This window comes from Wyeomyia smithii, chromosome 2 (assembly GCF_029784165.1).
Source record: "Wyeomyia smithii strain HCP4-BCI-WySm-NY-G18 chromosome 2, ASM2978416v1, whole genome shotgun sequence".
In the NCBI taxonomy this organism is placed as follows: Eukaryota; Metazoa; Arthropoda; class Insecta; order Diptera; family Culicidae; genus Wyeomyia; species Wyeomyia smithii.
Window position 1 is genome coordinate 190836684 of NC_073695.1, and position 22848 is coordinate 190859531.

Consider the following 22848-nt stretch of genomic DNA (forward strand, 5'->3'; position numbering starts at 1 on the left):
CTTTTAGCTGCTAACACCGAGCGTCCGTATGTATCCGGTACGGTTTAGTAGTGAAACTGATGGGGTGAAATGTTCGAACGATACGTTTTATACCAAGGCTTCGTCAGATAATTAGAAAGAAGGCGGGGCTACATAGATGATGGAATGGTAGAGACAAATGTTTCTTGAAGGCTGCGCCGGCCGCTGTCGTAATATTAACACCAACACAAACATGCATTTTTGCAAGGTTTTTTCCGCTAGCAGCAGCATTTGGTAAAACAGAAAATTCAATTAGCCGCTTCTGTACCAAAATTTCGAGGCAACAAAAGGTGCCAGTTGCCGATTATAGTTTCCTGGTTAGTCCGTCCAGAATTCCAGCCATTTAAGTGTTTTGCAGTAGCCATTTACTACTAAAGCCACCAGCACAACGGGTGAAACCGGCACGAGATGACCGGTACTTTTTCGTATTTACTCCTTTCAGCTGCTATCACCTAGCGTCCGCATGTCACTGGTGCGGTTTTGGAATCAGAATTATGGGGCGCCGGCCGCTGTCGTAATATTAACACCAACAAAAAAATGCATATTTGCAAGGTTTTTTCCGCTAGCAGCAGCATAAACATCGGAAACAGAAAGTGACAACAACAATAACAACAAAGTCAGATCGATTGTATCCGTTAGTGTCGACTGTGTTTGGGAAGAGAGGTAGTGATTGGCTGCGCGGTATGATTTAGACAATCGATATTAATTACCAATTTTTCAATAGTGTATCTCAAACAAAAGTTTGTTTTTGTTACATAAATTTAACCGTAAAAGAATTTCTGATCGATTGATGCCAAAACCTCGAAAACCTGATTATAGATGACTACAAAATAAGCGCTCAAAACCTGACCACTTTTCTCTGGTTTTCCCTGGTTGAATTACTAGATTTTCGAATTCAGGGGCCTAACTTCGATATAGACGTTAGTCAACGTCAAAACGGTTGCATTTATAAAGATATTTTCCATAAGCTTTTTGATTCAAAATAACTACATAAATCATTTTACATAATTGGAATATGGTTGTTTTTAAAATTATTGAAATCGAAAAAATGCTCTAACCTTAAAAAAAATATTCATTTTTCGATCCTAGAATTTTTGGTAATAACTTAAAGTTTTTTGAAAATTATTAATGATTTCACCCTTTTTTAACAAGTTGAGACATTATTGGTTTCCTACGATACACTATAGAACAGTGCGCAGACATTACTCGCAGAAAATTACTCCTGAGAAAAATGGCTGTTTTGATCAAATTTCTTTTTCAACCCGATCGAGACCAAGCCTACTCGCAAACCAAATACAGCCATGGAAAGAGCTCCGGTGAGGCTGGAATGTTTTTCAACCTATTCCGTTTTTTCATAATTGAAAGTTTTTTTTTTCGTATCGAAACTAGGTTCAATCTACTAGTGTTTTGCGTAGTTTGCAAATATGACTCTTATTGTTTGTGTTTTTTTTTTAATTTATTTTTTTAATTTATATAGTTATGTTTGACTATTATGTTAACGTTTACAACTTGAAACTGTTCTATTGTTTAACGTGCAATGCTCCCTTAACATTTTCTTTATATAAAATTATGAGGATTTTTAAAAACGAATGTCTAGCATGCAGAGAGGTAGTCGTAAGGGTTTGAAATCTCATGCTATGATTTCTTATTTACGGTATCATTTCATTTTATTTATTTATTTATTTTTCTATTTCGCTATTCAAATGACGAGGTGTAAATAATACTGGGCAAATGAAACAAATTTTATGCATTTCTAGGTAGCTTTAATGCTCAAAACTATTGTCCATTACATGCAAAAAACTGCAATTTTAGAAACAAATGCGGCAAAGCTTTTTATACAAACCGGTGGAGGTCGATTCTATATTTTTTACATCGATTGTACGACCTTTTTTTTTGTTACCCGCGGATCGCACCTCTATAATTAAATTCTTTATAATCACATGTACAATAATTTTCACTGCATACATTTTTAAAATAAATGAGCAACAAATAACACCAAATTGAGGCGGACAGCTGCAGCGTCCAAAAACCTTTGAGTTGCCTGTCTGAACGCTTGTTATAAAAAGAACCACCAATTCAATGTTTTTTTACAAAACCTGTTTGTTCTTCTGCTCGCTATGAATGAAGCAAGATTGCAGTACTTACATAAGAGTGTTTTTTATGCAGAGGGGAAGGATGTTACACATAGTCAATTATACAATTAAGGTCACAATCATCGCTGGTGTCGTTATCGTCGGTCGTCTTCATTTCAAAGCAAGATGTCAGCGATAAGGTCTTAAACATCGCCTGCGGGTTAAAATTATGGCCCAAGCGTGCGAGAAAAATTGATGTCGCTGTGTGTGAATAATTGCAATAAACGACTTCTTTTGTTCTCTTTCTTTTTTTTTTCGTTCCTCAGGGTCGCGACGCCACCCCGTACCTAGAACGGAATCGCGTGGGACGGGACGCTATCGATTCCGCCGCCGCCCTCACCGACATGGGCAAGTATCTGTTTCGAGAGCGAAGACTGCCGGTGTACGACATTGCGGTTGCCATAACGAAGTAAGTATGATGCCAATGAGACGTGAGTGAACGCGACGCGGTTTGATCTTCGCCGCTAGTCATCAGGATCCACTATCCCGAGAAACAACCTAGAAAGGACTCGCACGCAACCAAACGGAAGGTTCTTCCGGTGGACGCCATACCAACCACTGCACAAGAAATACACTTTGACAAAGGAAATCGCTCAAATGAGGCGCATTTCGAACTAACCGTAAGAAAGCGCAAACGAAGGACTTTCAAAGTGCTTAGTCTAACCTAAGCAACACAAGCTCGCTGACATTTCGACCAATACGACGGATGGAGCTTCATTTCTATTAACCACAAAATCTGTTCTGTGCTGTTCCAGATTCGAAATTTCATACCACCTTCTACACTAACTACCATCCGACCACATCGCACTACACACTTTCCGACCGAACTTGTCCTATTCGAAATTAGTTTGACTAACTTTAATTGAGCTCTTTCGCAGGTATGATATGTGCCGAAGAAGAAAAGGCGGTCGTTGTACGAAAGGCACAGCTGGTAAACAAACTTGTTTCATCCCATTTTTTTATCTAATAACTCTAAAGCTCGCTAAACTAGCCTTATATTTCTTACTACGTCATATGTAAGAGCATCCCAATCACTAATTTTGTTTCTTAATTGCATTGAATTGGTTTTACTTTATATCCTCTTGCTTGAAGCAATCATCCGGAGGCTTTCCAGTAAGCAGGTACTTCCAGTTTCTTTAAACGTTTGCTTATTGGAAAACCTTCCACGTTTGTTGAGTAAATGGTTTCCTCCTTATAATCGACCTCCAATTAATTCACCAGCTATCTCATACAGAATTGGTTATCTAACATAGCGAGTACAATGTTACGATAACAGCTTATCCGAACTACTATTACTACTAATCCGCAGTAAACAAACACGACGCCCAGATGCGGTGCTCCTAAACAGTTGCACCACCAAACAAACACTGAAAATACACCTGAATTTCCTTCCCCGCCAATCCCTGCAGCGATACTTGACAGGAAAAAGGAAAAAACATCAGTCGTGCTGCCGTCTGATACAGAAAAAAAACACGATCTCCGAAAATGAACGGCGGAACTACAAGACACATCCAACATCCGGATATACCGTTTCCTCACAAACTTCCTCACTCCAAATATCCAATCCACCCCTACACCACAAGTTTATCACTTGTTTTGTTTTTTTTGTTTGTATTAAAAGCTGGAAATTATTACCTTTACAGACTAGATATGTGTAGAAGACAGTATGCAAATGACGCGTGTAATCGCGGTACAGCAGGTAATTATAGGCCAACAAGGCGGCAACAATTTCCTTCTTTTTTAGCACCAACAACTTTGCAACAATTTTTCCGTTCTGTTCGTTCTCTTTTTTTTTCTTGTCTGTTCGTCTGTCTGTCCGTTTTTTCTCCTTTCAACTTTTCCGCAGCGAGTTCTATCTCAGCTGCTAAATTGCTCGATCTCTTTTTCTATTATTAGAAAACATATGTACTGTACTTAGGTCTTTTGTAAAAAAATAACCGTTAACTACTGAGCTCCTAAGCTGCTAAGCTTCGAAATCAATCGCCCTTCATCAAATTCTCTTTCTGGTAGTCTTCTGACAAAAATTACACTCAGTACTATGCTTGCACATTTTGTATTCTCATCCACAACTCTGCATTATCTGTACAGAAAAAAGGGGGCGCAAATAGCATTCGGCACACACTGGAATTTTCATTCGATTTTTATTGGCATACAAAACGTTTTAAACTTTGGGTAATGGACCTTTTTCGAAATTTACATCTGTGTGTGTTTTGTTCGACCAAGCATTATTTTTCATCAATTGTACAGTAATATTTGGTAAATATGTTGTAAATAATGTAGAGGAAAGTTTTCGGATGTTAATAATAGCACTTTTACATCGAAGGAAAAACACTATTGCACCAGTAGCCGAAAATTTGCATACAAACTTTTTCATCATCTTCTGAGTCTTGAAATGAAACAAATGGTTCTCAAGCTTGCAACAAAACTGTCTAGTTGATTAAGCTTTAGCTTACAGAATTACAACAAGCACTTGGTTATTTTTATAGAAACAAGGTTGCGCCTACCAGTAATCAAAAACATTGGTGATTCAATAACTTTACCAGCTGGTAGCGCAGAAGCCCCGGTTTTGGCCATACAAGTGCTCTGTTGATAATTGTTGTTATCGATTTCAAAAAATTTGCAATTTAAAGTTTGAACATTTTTCGTCAAAATTAATACAAAAAATGGCGAGTAAGCATAATTTCTTCGCTATCAAGGATTCCAGGTATATTTCTTTGAATGCAATTTGGTGTTCAAATAATTGGTAAGCTATCTTTGATAAATAATAATTTCTATCTAAATCGACTATTACATATTGGTTTTTACACCTGACAAAAAGCACAATTTACTATAATATATATAATAATTAAATAAACGTAAAGTATGATAATTCAAACAAGAGGTGCAAAAAACTATCACCGGTTCAATTATGACCACTTACTTAATTTCATGTTTCACCATCCTCTTTTCGTCGTATGTACACAAAACATGGCAGCAAATAATACAAAATTTTTAGTCTACAATAACACAAAACATGAATTAAGATACTGACCGTGGAATGTTTTTTATTTAAATAGGATGAATGATATTTATAATAGCCAACATGTAACCTCGAGGTTTTGTTTCAGTGTAGCGCAGCTCTTTGTTGTCGAAAGTATTAAGGACTCTAATGTTTCCTTGTGATACTTCATCAAAATCATATTGTCCAATTTGTTATGTGGATTATCTGCAGAACTTCGTCTCAAGATGAAGTCATCGTTATATTTTTTGTGAATGTTAAACAAACAACACTTTCCGTTTATAGCACACTATGGCCAAAACCGGCGCCTTCACCCTTATGTGAAAGTATATGAAATGAAACTAATAATAAATAATTTTAAGAACAGTGTTCCATTCACAAGTATACTTCACCCAGTTCTCAAGAAAATTCTACCCAACATTATCCTTTAATACACATTAACTGTCAATTTGTCACAAAAGTTTGCAAATAATGTAGATTTCTCCTAAATAGTTTTCAATTAAACCACCCTAGTAAAAAAATAAATGAACCACCCTAAATAAAATCAAGTTTGAGATACCAAATGAACGTTAAAATATTTTTCACTTGGTTTGAAGCGAGCTGTGAGTCATTTTAGAAGCCTGTTTTAAAATATTCCATATTAAGCTTTCGGTTGCTTAGAAAACGGATAAGTGCCAGAAGGTCGATTTTCGGTCAAAAAAAGTTTTTTTCGAGGTAACACCAGATTTCGACGTGTTGCTTTTTTAAGACATTTGGCATCGAAAAAAATTTCGATTATCCCAATTTCCTGTTTTCGCAGGTCGAAATATCACAACTTTGAGCGCTTTGGGGCACCCCTGAATCATGTCCGATTGAGCAGAAATTTTGCACAGATTTGTTTTTTGCCAATGAACAAAATTTACATGGTCGCTTTTTAAAATTCGATGATGAATATTTTTTCATACAAGCATTGCCACTCTACCAGTCATTTTGATTTTTTCAGTTCTTTTCAAAAAGAAACAGTGCCAAACAGGAGGTTTGGTTCTCGGGCGTTTCGTGCTAAAATTGTTTTCAATCGACTTGACTTGCAAAACGGTACTAAGAATAGAATTTTAAACAGTGTTAGTCATCGGTCCTCAGCTTCTACAAATACCTAATACATGTTTTAGAATAATCGTTTTTATGACGGTTTTCTTGCAATATTCGAAATAATTCGTAATATTGGGTATTACTTTTTGGCATCTAAGACAACTGTTAAAAAAATACCCGAAGTAATATTTTCATGCCGCATTCCAAATTAGTATCAGTTAAGTGAATATTTTGTTATTGTAGTGTTATTGTAGCATGATTATATACTTGACAAAAAATGCACCAAGGTTAAGGTACATGCGTTATCCAGGTTTCGAATCTGAATAAAAATTACTCCTACTTCGCCCAATATTGATGTGGTTTTGCATCATTCAATTTTTGTCTGTACAGAGAAATGAATCCTTTTTTTCAAGCGGGCTACTTTTCTCCATTACTAAAGAAGGCTTCAAGATATCAACCTCATTTCAATCACGTTTTCCGTTTCAGGCCATGAGTAATCAAATATCTGTTTTCAAAAATAGGTATCACAGTTTTTGGTGTAAATACTGAAAATTTATGATGGTGCATTTTGGCCGCTAGATTGTCCACTGTTAAAACAAGTGTTAAACGGTTTTCTTAGTTATATTTTCAACTCAATAAAAATCTTTCTTACGCGATCCCATACAAATTTGGAATGCCCACGCAAAAAAGACTTTAGTGCAATCTTCCATTGTTAGTTTTGAAATAATTGTTGTTCAATTTCACTTTTTTACACGAAAATGGTACAGAACAAGTGCAGTTAATTGAAAAACAAGTATGACAAAATAAAAACAATGAAAAACAATAGTACATTACTTACTTTACTTTTGAAGCGACAGACCGATTGTCGATCCAGTGCCGAATCCAGAATACGTCGCCATGTCCCTCGGTCTTGGGCTGCTATCATCTAATCGCCCCTAACACCTATTTCGCGTGCATCCTCGTCGACAGCACACATCCAACAAGTTCTGGGTCTACCCCGAAGTCGACGACCTCGATCGGGATTCCTGCTAAATATAGCCTTCGCTTGGCGCTCATCCGGCATTCTCGCTACATGCCCAGCCCACTGAAGCCCGCCGTATTTTATCCGCTTGACTATATCCGCCGATTTGTATGCCTGGTACACTTCATGGTTCATGCGTCTGCGCCAAACACAATTTTCTAGTTTGCCGCCAAGGATTGAACGCAAAATCCTATGCTCAAAAACACCAAGAGCTCGCCGATCAGCCTCTTTCAGCGTCCATGATTCATGGCCGTAGAGAGCCACCGGAAGAATCAGTGTTTTATAGAGTGCAATTTTAGTACGGATTTGCAGACTGCGGGACCTTAGCTGGTTAGGCCTCTTCCACAGCTCTACGGTTGTTACCAATGATGTCGATATCGTCCGCAAAACCGGCATGTGCGATTTCGTAATGATGGTGCCATTTCTCTGCACACCAGCCCTCCGTATAGTACCTTCCAATGCGATGTTGAACAATAAGTTCGACAGCCCGTCACCCTGCTAACGTCACGAAAGAGTCCGATATCTCACCGGCTATCCTGACGCTTGATGTAGCACCTTCAAGGGTGGCACGTATCAGCCTAATCAGCTTTGTTGGGAACTGAATCGTACGCTGCCCTGAAGTCTATGAACAGATGGTGTGTCTGCAAGTTGAATTCTTGAAATTTATCGAGGATTTGTCGCAAGGTAAACATTTGGTCCGTCGTTGAGATTCCCCCTCGAAAACCGCATTGGTACTCGCCAACAAAGGTCTCCTGCAACGGCCTCAATCTGTGGAACAGGATGCGGGAGAGAATTTTGTACACGGTATTGAGAAGAGTTATGCCCCGATTATTGCAACAGTCCAGGCGATGACCTTTTTTGTAGATCGGGCATATAAGACCCTCCAACCAGTCCGAGCGTAATTCTTCATCAGACCACACTCTCAGCATGATCCGATGGATGGCACGATACAGCTGTTCGCTCCCGATTTTGAAGAGTTCGGCGGGAATGCCGTCCTTCCCGGCTGCCTTGCAGTTTCTCAGTTCTTTCACTGCTCTCTTCACCTTTATCGGTTATCAGGTTCCCCTCCCTATCGTTGCACATGACAGGGGCTGACACGTTTCGATTCCTGAATCCGTTGACCCTCTTGTAGAAGCTCCTCGCATCGTGCCTGGAGAAGCAACCTACCGCCTCCGCAAGAATACGCTCCCAATGCTGTCGTTTCTTCCGGCGATGGAGTCTCTTTTCAGCGGCTCTAACATCTCGATATCCACCCACGCTCTGACGAGTCACAGCCGTGGCCAACATGCGACCCCTGGTGCGGTTCTTCTCCTCCGTCACTCGCTGGCACTCAGCGTCAAACCACTCATTGGACGCAGCTGCCGCAGTTGTACCCAACACTTCTCGCGCTGTAGTACTGATCGAACTGTGGATGTGCCTCCACTGTTTATTCAGGTTCCCTTCAACTCTTCCCTCAATCCGTTCATCAACCTTTTGCGAGTGCTCTGCAGCCACTCCTTCAGTTGATAGCCGCTGGATGTTCAACTGCATCCTTCTCGTTGCCTTGGATTTCAACACGTTGGACAGCCGGGCGCGGATTTTGGCTACTACGAGATAATGATCCGAGTCAACGTTCGGTCCTCTGAACGACCTCACGTCTGTAACGTCTGGAAAGTGCCGTCCATCAATCAGAACGTGGTCAATTTGAGAGCAAAGCTCTCCATTCGGGTGCATCCAGGTGTGCTTACGTATGTTCCGGCGTGCAAAATAAGTGCTACAGATAGCCATCCCCCTAGCTGCAGCGAAATTAACAAGCCTCAGGCCATTGTCGTTCGTAGTAGAGTGGAAGCTTTCCATACCAGTTACGGGGCGAAAGAAGTCTTCCTACCCGACCTGTGCATTTGCATCTCCGATGACAATGTTTATATCGTGTCCTGGGCACTCATTGTATGTCTTTTCCAGGAGCTCATAGAACATCTCCTTTTTGTCAGCGGGTTTCTCGTTGGTCGGTGCGTACACATTTATAAGGCTGTAGTTGAAGAATTGCCCTTAATTCTCAACACGCATATACGGTCACTGATCGGCCTCCATCTAATGACACGCTTCATATGTTTTACAATTAACACGAAACCGACTCCTCTTTCTGCTTTCACGCCCCCGCTATAGTAGATGTGGTACTTAAATGAAGTGTCCGCAATAGGATCTACTGCCCGGAAATCGCGTTCTCCCGATTTTGGCCACCGCACCTCTTGGATAGCTGCAACCTCCACATTCACCTTCCGCAGCTCTCTAGCCAGGATACTTGCGCGTGCCGGTTCGAGTAGAGTCCTTACATTCCAAGTACCGAGTTTCTAATAATCGTTGTCCTTTTTCGTTCGCCTAGGTCCATGCCGATTATTCCGTTCCGTATTTATATCCGGATTGTTCGTAGTATTTAATATTCGGTATGCTGCCTTACTAGGGCTGCGATATCTAGTCTCGCAACGGGGCTGCCGTCTTTGATATAGCTGGCGAGACACCGCGTTTCATGATTCAGCCGCCCGCCCCGGATCAGACGCTGTTGTACGCCGCCCCTAACATGGGGAAACAGCCGCGTACGTTCCCCCTTCCCAGTCAGCATACGACCAAAGTTTTCACCGGGGGTTGGTTACCCGATCTCCGCTAAGGTTACTCGTATCTCGGTCGGCACCACGTGGAGGTTGGGATAGGAGTTGCTGGACAGAGGTGAATGACCATAATAGGATCTCAAGTGACACGTGTCCAACCATTCGCCAACCAATAATACATATTTTTGCCAAATTAATAGTTTTTCGGTCGCTAAGCAATGAAACATTTATTACCAAAGCTAAATTTTTACCAATTCTTTGTTTTAATTGAACTTAATTTCCTAAATTCGTTATAGAATAAAATAAACAACTCCTTATTAAAGTGAAATAAAAGAATAACAATTTTAGCCGCCATCTTTGTTTGTTAAATGTATAATAAACAAGGTTGTGAACATGATTTGATGATTAGGTACCAACATCGTTTTCAAACCAGTTGAAACACCGTTACAACTACTTACTATCATTTTTGGTAAAACATTCTTCAGGATTTCACCTGCGCCGTAATATTACGTCTCCGCTCTTGGTCCATGGCAGTTTGTCTCCAGTTTATTGAGTGTTCCACTTTCCCACGATCTTGCTCTAGTTGTGCCTACCACCTCACTCGCTGCGGCCGGATCTAGGCCGAATTCGTAGCAAACACCATTTCTTCGGGTTTCTTACAGGGTAATTGAGGACTTTTTGACAATTATTTCAATATTTTCTAATTTGGTTATATTCATGGTGCTATCCAACAAATTTACTCTTTTTGTCCTCCTTTTTAGCAATGATATCCCCGAGATATTGCCCCCGTTATGCGTTATGTTAGACTTTAGGTTGTTCACACTAGGGTTAGTAATCCAGCGGGTTGAGGTCCGGGCTGCTAGAGAGTCGCAAACTTTCCGGGCAAAGCTTCAAATGTTCCTTCAGTCAGTTTTGGGTCCGATTAGACTTATAACATGGCGCTCCATCCTTTTGTATTACAACGTATTGATCCTCAGAGAAGTTGGCCTTAACCCAGGGAAGCACTCTGGCCTTCAAAAAAACGATATACGCTCCCTTGCGTGTATCAAACGTGCTTGATAACGCACTCGATACCTTTACACAGCACTGTACACCATCCATCGTGGCCTTGATCAGTCTTGTTAGTTTCGCGGGGAAACCATTTTTGTCAAAAATTTTCCATAGCTCTACTCAGTCGATAGTACACAAGTAGCCTTGTATTCGATGAATAATTACTACGTGGGGACTTGATATTCGCTAAACTTGAAGGATCAGCCGCAGCGTGAAGATTTGTCCATTGTCAATCGCCCATCAACAACACCGGCTTGATAACTTCCAACAACCCTTCTTGCTAGTGACGAGAGACAGTGAAAGATGATCTGCGAGAGCACTTCGTGGGTTGCGTTGAGAATCTTGATCGCTCTGTAATACTCACATTCCTACTTGTCGCCCTTTTTATATATTGGACATATTACTCCATCCTTCCACTCCTCCCGTAGCTGTTCTGTATCTCAGATCCTGGCTATCAACTGGTACAGACAAGAAACCAACTTATCCGTACCCAGCTTCATAAGCTTCGCTGCGATGATATCTTTTACTGCTGATTCGTTGTTCATAAGCTGCTTTATGTCATCCTTACCTTGACCTAGCGTGTGAATCGGTAAGTCTACCTCATTCACTATGCTGTCATTCCTCGTGCCGTCCTGAGGTTGTTAGTAGTTGCTGCTTCAACCTGTCGATCATCTGACGTTAATCTGTCAAGATTTCGTCATCTTGAGTTTCATGCGTTGAGTTTCTTGTAGAGTTTACGCGTTTCTGGAAAAAGATACAACTACTTTCCTCATACTTCAGCTCTTCCAGACAGCGCTTTTCGTTTTGGAAACGATAGGTCTACTGTCTTCGTTTTTTTTATATCGCATCACATTTTCACGGGCCCTTTGTTGCAGCATCAAAGGCCGCGCTGCATTCTTCGCATCTGACATCGTCTCCACTCCTCGTCGAACCAGCGATTCCTCTCGACAAACCAAACAGCACCATCCAACAATGCAGCGTTAATAGCTGCTTTGGCATTACTCCAGCAGCCCTCTAGAGAGGCTTCGATGAGCTCTCCCTCATCCGTCAATACTACCTCATGGCTTTGCGGGTTTTCAGTGATGCTTTAGATCATACCGTGGCAGGCGAAAGTAGCGTGCGCTGTTGACGACCGAAAATTTTTAGAGCATTTTGACTATCAGGAGATGGTGGTCAGAGTCGACGTTTGCGCCACGATAGGTTCCGACGTCGGATATCGGAGCAGCGCGTAGTTTGATTTGTTGTAGCGATCTTTACTTACCTTACCTTACCAAACAGTCCCAATTCGTGGAGTGGCCTTTGCTGTACGTGAAAGTCGTTTCCATTCCACAAGGTCCATGGCTGCAGTTCGTCGTCGTCGCTTCGACCAACTCCAGCTTGTCGCCCTTTTTGTAGATGGGACACACAATACCTTCCATCCACTCCTCCGGTACTCGTACTTCCTCCCAAATTTTAACAATGACCCAGTGCACGGCTCTAACCAGTGTTTCTTTACCGGCCAATCTCCCCTTCAACCTCCAGGAAATCGGGGGCTGGTATCCTGTTGTCTTCTGTTCGTGCACCAAGATCAGTTGCCACAGCGTCCTCGCGCTCTACTGCATCGCCCATCGAAGTGCTGCTTCCACCCCGAGGTGATCGGAACCTCACACTCGTCGGCTTGCGGCACGTAGCCTTTACGGGAGCTGTTCAGCTTCTCGTAGAACTTCCGAGTGTCGTTAGCTTGGTGCAGCTCTTCCATCGCTACGCGATCTCAGTCTCTGGCTGGCGCTTCTTTCCTCGGAGGACTGAGTTTTGGTTTTTCCGTGCCTATCGGTATCGTTCTACGTTCGCTCTCGTACGGTGTTGCAGAATTCTTGCCCGTTCTTCTCCTCGTCTAACAGCATTCGCCGTCAAACCAGTCATTTCTATGATTCAAAGCCCATGGACCTAGTAGCGCTACAGCAGTGCTACCTATGGTGGATCGGATGCTCCTCCAGCCATCTTCAAGAGTAGTTGCGCCAAGCTGCTCTTCCGTGGATAACGAAACCTCCAGCTGCTGCGCGTATTTCGTATCTATATGCGCACTCTGTCTGTTTGTCGGGTGATCTCCAGGTGGATTTGTGGATATCTTTGCGGGGAAAGAAGGCACTTCAGACTACCATACCATGGGAGGCCGCAAAGTTTACGCACCGATGGCCGTTATCATTAGACACGGCGTGCAGGCTATCTGGCCCGATTGCCGGTCTGTACATTGCCCCCTGTCCTACCTTAGCATTCATGTCCCCAATGATGATTTTCACGTCCCGTCGCGGGCAGCTTTCGTAGATCTGCTCCAACTGCTCGTAGAATGCTTCCTTCTCGTCGTCGGGTCTTTCTTCATGTGAGCAGTGCACGTTGATAATGTTAGTTGCGTGGATGTAGCTCGGCGTAGATAATCCTGTCACATTCTGGAAAGCAGAGAGATTTGCAGTTCCATGTTCCAAATTTCCAAATGTAGTCCTTATTTCGTTTCCAAGGTCCATGCCGATTGTTCCGATCCGTATTATCCGGTTGTTTGTAACACTTTGTTCTCCGGGGCGGCTCGTTGGGCCTTCTCCAACCCCCTGTCTCCCTCGGGTCCATCGTGTCAGCTCTTTTTAGAGTCCCACGCTGACACCTGGACGTTGATCAGCCGCTACTAACATGAAGAACAGACGCTGTTTTGAGCTGCAACATCTTGGTGAACCGACGCTCGGGTTGGCGAAGCATTTCCTCTACCGCCGTTCATACGTTAAAGAAACGGCCTCTAATCCTCAACTGGCACATTCTGTTGTCCACCAGCCAATCGGGCGCTTCTGCTGATAGATGGCATAACAATCTCTGTACGTATGTATCGATTCGTCCACTTAGTATATCTCCTGCAGCGCCACAATGTCGAACTTGCGGACCCTCAATAAATCGGAAATACTTCCCTAAAAATGGAGAAACTTGCAGTTTCTGATCCGAATTTTCTACCGTTAGTCAGTTTCCGTTGCCTGAGTCTCAGCCGATTGTTCCGATCCGTATTTACAGCATTCAATTTATGTACTGATGTTTTACGGCTGACCTGTTTTGCCAGAACACTTTCGTGACAGCACTGTTTAGAGGCCTACACGGGCACTGAGACGTCGATCAGCCGCCTCTAACATAGAGAACAGACGCTGTTTTGAGATGCACCATCTCGGTGAACCGACGCTCGGGTTGGCGAAGCATTTCCTCTATCGCCGAGGGATGGTTAAAGTGCCAATGATCGAGTCTCACCCTCTCATAAAACTATTGCCGTAATGACAACATTGCCCAGGCTACCAGCCGTGTCCATGTTTCAGCTGGCAGTCTATTGTGATCATATGACTCGTGGAGGCGTGACATGGAATCTTGTTGAATATGGGAGACGGAGTTTACCTCACTATAAATTTACCAAATATTTCACATTGTTTCGTATTGAAAATTGGTAGGCGTCAAGGTATTTTTCTATTGGCGCCGTTAAACATTAAATTGTATTTGTGCCGTGTCAAATAAACGATATATGAAGAAAAAATAAAGGTATTTTTCTCAAATAATTTCTCTACGAAAATATCGTAATTCAAAAACAACTAAACTCACATTCTTTCTTGGTTGCAGACATTGAGTGAGAACATCATATAATAACCACTTACTGTCAAAACAATTTTACCATACAAATTTTCATACACAAGACTTTTTAAAGCGAATTTTTGTCCCATGTATTTGTTGCGCACTACTTTATGAATAAGACCCCCCCGAATTAATTACGCCGTTATTCGGTGCCTACAAATTATTTTGATATCTGTTTTGACAACGAAACGCAAATGTTCTTAAAACTCATGAAAATTTCACCGCCATTCATTCCTTCCAATCACAATATGGTAGTCAAATCTATTTTCATATCTTCAAGTGAATCTTCCGACTGTGTAATGTTAATAATAATTCTCCAGCAGTACTTTTATTTACTGACAATAGCTGCCTCATTCTCCACGCTATTTGTAGAATAAAAATTCAAGACTTTTTGAAACTATTTCTACACATATAATACTTCCGACTTTCCTCAAACTTGACCTTTTTCCACCTTACAAAACTTTTATACAGCTTTTATCAAGTCTGATCAAACATGTAGCTAGTACCATCGAACTACAATGACTGCACGATTTGTTGATTAACCCTAGAAAACCCTATTCATCCTGTCCACCTCCCCAGTAGAAACCAATAGAAAACTAACTGTAAAAACACGCCACTCGCTTTGAAGCGTTGGTAAGTAACGCTGAGTGTTGTAGTAACCCCGTGTTTTGTATATTCGTTCATGCTAAACCCACGCTACGGTAACGGAAACATGTCACCGTTGGTATTGCCATTCCACTGCCCATCCCATAACCATCGCCAATGTTTCTTGTTCGTATTTGCATGCACTTCTCCCCACTGTAGGCAACTAAGTTGTTGGTATTACGGTAATTTTAGTCCTTTTCCCCCCAACTGTTCGAATGTTTGGTAAACTCCCTTCTGGAGTTCCGTCTCTTGTCATGTAAATATTGCTCCGACTAAACCACTAAAATACGTTCCCGTTTTACTCCGGTACGTCACCGAATTTGCATGCGTTGTCTTCGTAAAACCTCCCCTGCTAGGCTTCGCATACGTTGGAGGTGCCTGCGTCGTGAACAAGCGGCTGGAGAAAGTCAACAGCGTAGCCATCATCGAGGACACCGGTGGCTTCAGCGGTATCATTGTGGCGGCCCATGAAGTTGGTCATTTGTAGGTTTCAAACCGTTCGATACCACGGATGCGTTGGCAAACTTGAAACTCATGATCTACTTGCTTTTAATCCGCAGACTTGGTGCCGTTCATGACGGATCTCCTCCTCCCAGCTATCTCGGAGGCCCGGGTGCAGAGAAATGCCGCTGGGAAGATGGCTACATCATGTCCGATCTAAGGCACACGGAACGAGGTTTCCGGTGGTCACCGTGCAGTGTTCAAAGTTTTCATCATTTCCTCAAGTGAGCTTTATAATAGCTAGATTTTGATGAGACTTTATTTGACATGCTCTTTAAATTGATTTCAGTGGTGACACCGCCAGTTGCTTGCACAATCCACCTCACGAAGATGAAGCATTAGGCCGTGCACTGCCCGGCACCCTCCTTTCACTAGATGCCCAGTGTCGACGGGATCGTGGAACGTCGGCCTGCTTCAAAGACGAACGAGTCTGCGCCCAGCTGTTCTGCTTCGACTCGGCTAGTGGCTATTGTGTGGCATATCGACCTGCGGCAGAAGGGTCCAACTGCGGTGAAGGACAAGTAAACAATGCTTCGATTAGTGAAGGTTTGATGATTGAAACGTTGAGCTCATCTTTATTTTCATTTTAGCACTGTCTGGATGGTAGATGTGTGACGGACCACGAGAATATTATTCCAGACTACTCGCAACATACGCCGTCGTACGCGAGGTTCAATCAGCAAACAGTTAAGTATGTCTAGCTTCCAATGTTACTTAACTATATGTGTATGCCAAAATCTTCAACGTCCACGCCACAATTGGGCCAGTAGGGAATCAAGCAAAGACTTATGAATTGTAGATTTGACCCAGTTTATATTAAACATAATTGAAAACATTATGAATACTCGCTATTCTAAACTGTCGATAGACCCAGATTTTAACGGCTCAACTTCTCTAGATTTAACTACGACGACAAGTCGGGTCAGCAGGAAGAATATTATGAACCGTCTAGTAGCACGTCGTCCACAACAGCCAGCACCACCAGCACAACAACAACGACAACCACCACCACCACAACCACACCACCGCCGCCACCGACATCGACGAGGAATTATTATCAAAATTTCCATCACAAATCCACGAGTACATATCATAGTAATTTACATTCTACTAGTTCTAGTTATAACGATAACGGTAATAACTATAATCACAACAATAACGATAACCAGCAACCACAACAACAACAACAACTATCGACACCTGAAAATGACTACCATCACAGTCTGCAAACGACCAAGACCCCGTACGTGTTCAGTAAATACACCTTCAGCTCGACCAGGAGCCCGTACACTCCACCCACGGTGCCAACGACTACTTCCAGCACTACCACAACACAGTCTCCGTTCTGGGACGAGCACCACAACCAACAACAGCAACACCAACAAAGCGACTTTGCTGGTGGTAGTGCTTTCGACAACGATGGCCATACGACCACAACCACGCCCAATCCAAAACCCACCTATCACCCGGTGTTTGATGTATATTTCAACCGGATCGCTCAAACGACGACGCGAAATCCGTACAACTTTAGCTTCTACGTAAAGCGAACGACTAAAAGTCCAAACTACGCACTTAACTACGTGGGGGCCAACAGCCAGCTCAGTCCGAACCGAGCGGCCACAAATGGTGGTGGAAGTGGAAGCACTAGTGGATAGTATATACAATAGATAACCTCAAAAAAAATGAACACGAGCGGAAATCGTCGGTTTTGAACTCAACGTGCAAGCCAACAAAACAATTAAAGCGCCAGGCAGCGCCATTGGGCTTAGGCTTGAACAGACTATAAGACAAAAATCGAATTGTTTGAGCATTTTTTCAATGTTTGAATGTGTGTTTTCGCTGCTGCTTTCCTATTATACCTCTATTTTGCCTTATTTTTCTATCGTTACCCTCAGTTTTGGTTTATTCTGTAACATATTGTAACTTATTTTTGACCTTTGATTTGCTGCTGGTACTGCCACCTACTTTCCAGTCTGTTTTGGTTTCTTCCAACCACTAACCGAAAGTTTGACAATGTTTCGTCTTCTACTCTAACACAAACCCCTACCGAAAGAAAGCACACATATCCCTTTTCCTAAGACGAGAAACCTGGAAACAGAAAGCAAAACAAGTCTGCCATCTATTTAAATTATGTTAATAACGTAAGAGCAATTAGCAAACAAATATTTTTCGCGGGATTACGAAAAATAGCGCTTATAAGTCAAACTGTATGAACACGAGAACCATTTCGACTTGCACCACCCCCAACACATCTATACACATGACACATCACGGGTAAGAAATTGCACCTTGCTGAATATTTTGTCTCGTTGAAATCTGAAATTTCATGCACCAATCTTTCTGTGTCCGACCGCTCTAATGTGGTTGATCCTAAAAACTGTTTTTTCTGTTTCATCTCCTCTACTGGCGAGTCTTCACTTGGCAGTAACTGTTTTTCGAACACTGATGTTTCCGTAGCACTTCTTCAATCACTGTAGAAGACATTGCAACTTCTTTTTCAGCCACCATTCGTTCTAGAAGCAGACTTTCTCCTGTATAATCCTCGGAGGCCGGCGACTGTTCTTCCACTTCCATAACTAGCTATAACCACCACAGCTCCACTGAAGGCTGGATTCTTTCGGCTATACGACTTACTCTTACCTACTTATTCTACTATTGTTGCTACTACCACTACCACCAATTTACTAGAAACAACAAACTACTGTCCACTGACTTGGTCTCACACTTACCAGTTTAGGCAACTTTCAACGGATACTAATCGGCCACCTGATGCATGCTTTGTCATAGTTACACACGCCAATAACAGGTAGCTTATTTAAACTAGGGGGAGCTAACACACTAGTGGCTGGTGAAATCGATGTTATCAATAGCTTAAGTTAACGCTAGATGAATACAGCACAGCATTTATTCTGTACATGATATCTAGACGGTGAATGTTATGAATTGTGTCAACTGCTGATGCTTGTTATCACAAGCGCGAATGTACAGAGAAATGGATTCCACATAATTTGTAATTAGCTATTGAAAACGAGTATACTTAGAATAATGAAAATATTTTTAAAAAGATTTATGATAGGGACTACAGTTAGGAATAAGGTGAAAGCACAACTCTTTAATGCCACATGTAGAACAAAATGTACATACTAATAATATTGAGGTTCCAATTTTAGAACCAAAAGTTTCGTATTGGTTACATTGTATTGAAGTATTGCAGTAAGAAGGAAAACAAGTGGATTAATTGGAAACAGAAATTCAATAGGATCTAAGATATTGAGCGATGCCCATGCATGCTGGTTCGTGTAGAATTGAGGCATTCCAAAACAATACTTGTCTAAAATCATGGTCCTTATTCATTTCTTGCGACGGAGAAGTATGTAACTAGCGGACTGATCATACGCTGTTGTATGTCGCTCAATATAAGAAAACAGACACACGCATCTGTTTTCACCAATGAAGGATTTCGCTTCAACCCAACCGATGTTGGCAGCACCTTGTCAGAATTCAACGAAAGTTTGCGGGTGTGTAGACTATGCTACTCTAGGTAATTTTGCATTTTTTTGTGAAAATTTATCTGTACTATCATATGAAAAGGAATGAAGTTGTCAGGAGATGACTTCTAGAAAAATGTCTTAATATTTATAGAAAATTATTGACAAAATCGTATTTGGGATCTAACACGGAAAAAGAGAAACTCTATTTTTCTAAAAGTACCCACTTTGGTTTGTTCAGAAGAGATTGACACAACTAACTTGTCTATTTAAAAAAAAATTTTAAAAAAAGAATCTGAGACGACCGATTTTTTCATATTTTTTTTATTTAAAAAAAATCAGTGCAGGATTTTAAAATTTATGTTTTCAAAATTTCCAAAAGAAAATATGGACACTTTCTTGAAAACCTTTCCTCTAACTCTTGTAATTACGGTTATGGGTCTCAAAGCAAAAAACCTTGAAAACGCGTCAAACATGAAAAAGGTTTTTTAAAGATTTTTTTTTATCTAATAGTGCCCTTCTTGGTTTGTTGTAAAGAATTTCAGATAGTTAAATTGACTATTTAAAATAACTTGATGACTGATATTTTAAAATCACCTTCTGTTTTTGAAATTACCTTTTTTCAGTGTCAAATCTCAAATTTAATTTTTTCAATATTTCTAAATAAATGCTTTGACAATTCTTTAGAAATCATGCTTTGACAACTTTATCTGATTCTTGTCATTACCAGAAGACCACAAGAAAGTTTTCGTCGGATTTTTTTTAAGAATGCCTAGTTTTATTTGTTCAAAATAATTTTTGGCAATTAAGATGTCTATCCGGAAACTTATTTCAAAACATATTTAAAACGAATGATTCAATAATCTCTTTCGATATAATTATTTTTTTTTTAGTGCATGGTCACAAATTCAACTTTTTCTTTATTTTTACATAAAATTTCAAATGTTGAAATCATGTTTTGACTACTTTTCTCTATCTCTTGTCATTTTCCGGTCATATTAATTTATATAAAAAAACCTTCAGCCTTTTTCAAATGTTAGTACAAATAAATTTTAAAAATACCTGTGAGATTGCTTAGGGTAAAAATTCCACACACCCAGAAAGTTTCATTGGATTCTGAAATAATACTGACAGTCTTTAATGTTTCTTGACGGATTTTATCCCGCCGCTGTCACCAATGCACAGTGGTCCAATAAGGCAAAAAGTGGAACTTAATTCCATAGCGCCTTTCAACTTCATCCTAGCTTAATAGTGTCTTCGGTACAATTGTTTGTATGGATGACCCGCATAATTGCAAATTATCAAAAAATATGAAAAGTTTTCTATACTAAAAATAAAATAAAAATAACTTTTTTGTGTTAAGAGATAGAAGAATAGTTTATTCAGCAAAGTTGTAGAAGATACAAAAATATGAAACTTTGTTGAACAAGTGAAAATCCTATCTTGTTTTGGTACAAAGTTATAAACTATATTACATGGAACTTATTTATAAGTTAGTTTTTTGTACATAACTTTTGTTAGTTGCATTTTACACGAGAGTGTAGTTCGGAAGAATTGTTGGGGTACACAAAAAATACATTTTTGCCCAAGACCAGATATCTCTAGGACTTTTCCTTACAAAGTTTTATCATATTTTAGCTTATTTTTTAGATAACTTCAAGAACGTATAGGTTAAAAAGGGGCAAGTGGAATCATGATGTCAATACTTTTCCTTTAAGTTAAGCTGAAGTACTATAAACTTCTTTGGGTTCCATTTGTCCCAATCCACCCATTCTAGAGTACGGCGAGCATATGTCACAGTAGGTTTTCATATATCAAATATACTAACTTTTTTGTGTTAAGAGATAGAGGAATGGTTTATTCGGCAAAGTTTTAGAACGTGCAAAAATATGAAACTTTGCTGAACAAACAAAATTTCTATATTCATTGGGAAAAGAGTTACAGCGTATTTCATGTAAAAGTTACTTGAAAGTTAGTTTTCTTGTACTTAACTTCTGTTAGTTACATTTTACAAGAAAATGTTGTTTTAAAAAAGCATTTAGGCATACAAAATACACGTTTTTGTTGAAGGCCACACATCTCCAGGACTTTTCCTTACATTATAGCACAGATATAGCATATTTTTTCGATAACTTTAAGAACGTATAAAGGAAAAAGGGGCTAGTGGAATCATGATGTCAATTCTTTTTCTCAAAGTTTAGCTCAAGTGCTCAAAACTGCTATAAGTTCCATCCGTCCCAATCCACCTAATCTTTATTCTATACGTTGTTGAAGTTATCGAAAAAATGTGCTGAAATGTGCTATAACTTTGTAAGGAAAAGTCCTGGAGATGTGTGGCCTTCACCAAAAACGTGTGTTTTGTATGCTCAAATGCTTCTTTAGAACAACGTTTTCTTGTAAAATGTAACTAACAAAAGTTTAGTACAAAAAACTAACTTTTAAGTAACTTTTACATGAAATACTCTGTAACTCTTTTCCCATTGAAGATAGAAATTTTGTTTGTTCAGCAAAGTTTCATTTTTTGCACGTTCTAAAACTTTACCGAATAAACCATTCCTCTATCTCTTAACACAAAAAAGTTAGTATATTTGATATATGAAAACCTACTGTGACATATGCTCGCCGTACTCTAAAATGGGTGGATTGGGACAAATGGAACCTAAAGAAGTTTAGCTTAACTTAAAGGAAAAGTATTGACATTATGATTCCACTTGCCCCTTTTTAACCTATACGTTCTTGAAGTTATCTAAAAAATAAGCTAAAATATGATAAAACTTTGTAAGGAAAAGTCCTAGAGATATCTGGTCTTGGGCAAAAATGTATTTTTTGTGTACCCCAACAATTCCTCCGAACTACACTCTCGTGTAAAATGCAACTAACAAAAGTTATGTACAAAAAACTAACTTTTAAATAAGTTCCATGTAATATAGTTTATAACTTTGTACCGAAAAAAGATAGGATTTTCACTTGTTTAACAAAGTTTCATATTTTTGTATCTTCTACAACTTTGCTGAATAAACCTTTCTTCTATCTCTCAACACAAAAAAGTTATTTTTATTTTATTTTTAATATAGTAAACTTTTCATATTTTTTGATAATTTGCAATTATGCGGGTCATCCATACAAACAATTGTTCCGAAGACACTATTAAGCTAGGATGAAGTTGAAAGGCGCTATGGAATTAAGTTCCACTCTTTGCCTTATTGGACCACTGTGCAATGTGCAAGGGATCGAACTTCGCTAAGGACTTGAGATACCGATTTTACACCCCTATTAATGCAGGAAACAAGTGTCCGCACTGAATCGAGTTTTATTCAAAATTGAGTTTAGTAAAGTCAACCAAACTTAATTCCACTCTCGGAGACAGCCAATTGTTTTCCGATTTTTCTTGTTCTTTTCTGGTCCTAACAATTACAATTACTACGACAGGTTTGCTCTCAGTGATTTTTTTGCAGGCATTTGCCATGTGCAAATTTATATTTTTTTACTAAAATAATTTCTTTAATGTTTCTTCAGAGATATTATCCCACCGCTGTCACCAATGTACGAGGGATCAAACTTTGCTGGAGCCTGGAGAAACCGATTTCTTACTCCTGTCAAGGTGCTCCCACAGACCATTATTATAAAAAAATGCACCAGAAGTATACTATTCGGTTCGTTAAGACGTCCTGAATCTCTGGTCAAAATTTCGAAATCGTCGTATGTTACATTT

The 22848-nt window shown here is 40.2% G+C and overlaps 1 protein-coding gene across 6 annotated transcripts in view; it reads left to right on the forward strand.

Moving 5' to 3' along the window:
* LOC129720721 (A disintegrin and metalloproteinase with thrombospondin motifs like) overlaps window positions 1-22848 on the forward strand; it is a 379962-nt gene that overhangs the window by 350134 nt on the left and 6980 nt on the right. Inside the window, exons 7-13 of one of the 6 annotated variants that reach the window (XM_055672349.1) lie at window positions 2417-2559; window positions 3794-3849; window positions 15504-15630; window positions 15708-15872; window positions 15938-16169; window positions 16239-16339; window positions 16547-16731. In XM_055672349.1, coding sequence (XP_055528324.1) covers window positions 2417-2559; window positions 3794-3849; window positions 15504-15630; window positions 15708-15872; window positions 15938-16169; window positions 16239-16339; window positions 16547-16731 — 1009 coding nt within the window. Of the gene's footprint in view, window positions 1-2416; window positions 2560-3028; window positions 3082-3793; window positions 3850-15503; window positions 15631-15707; window positions 15873-15937; window positions 16170-16238; window positions 16340-16546; window positions 17923-22848 lie in introns of those variants that run through there. The other 5 variants (XM_055672348.1, XM_055672347.1, XM_055672352.1 and 2 more) reach the window with 5 other exon arrangements.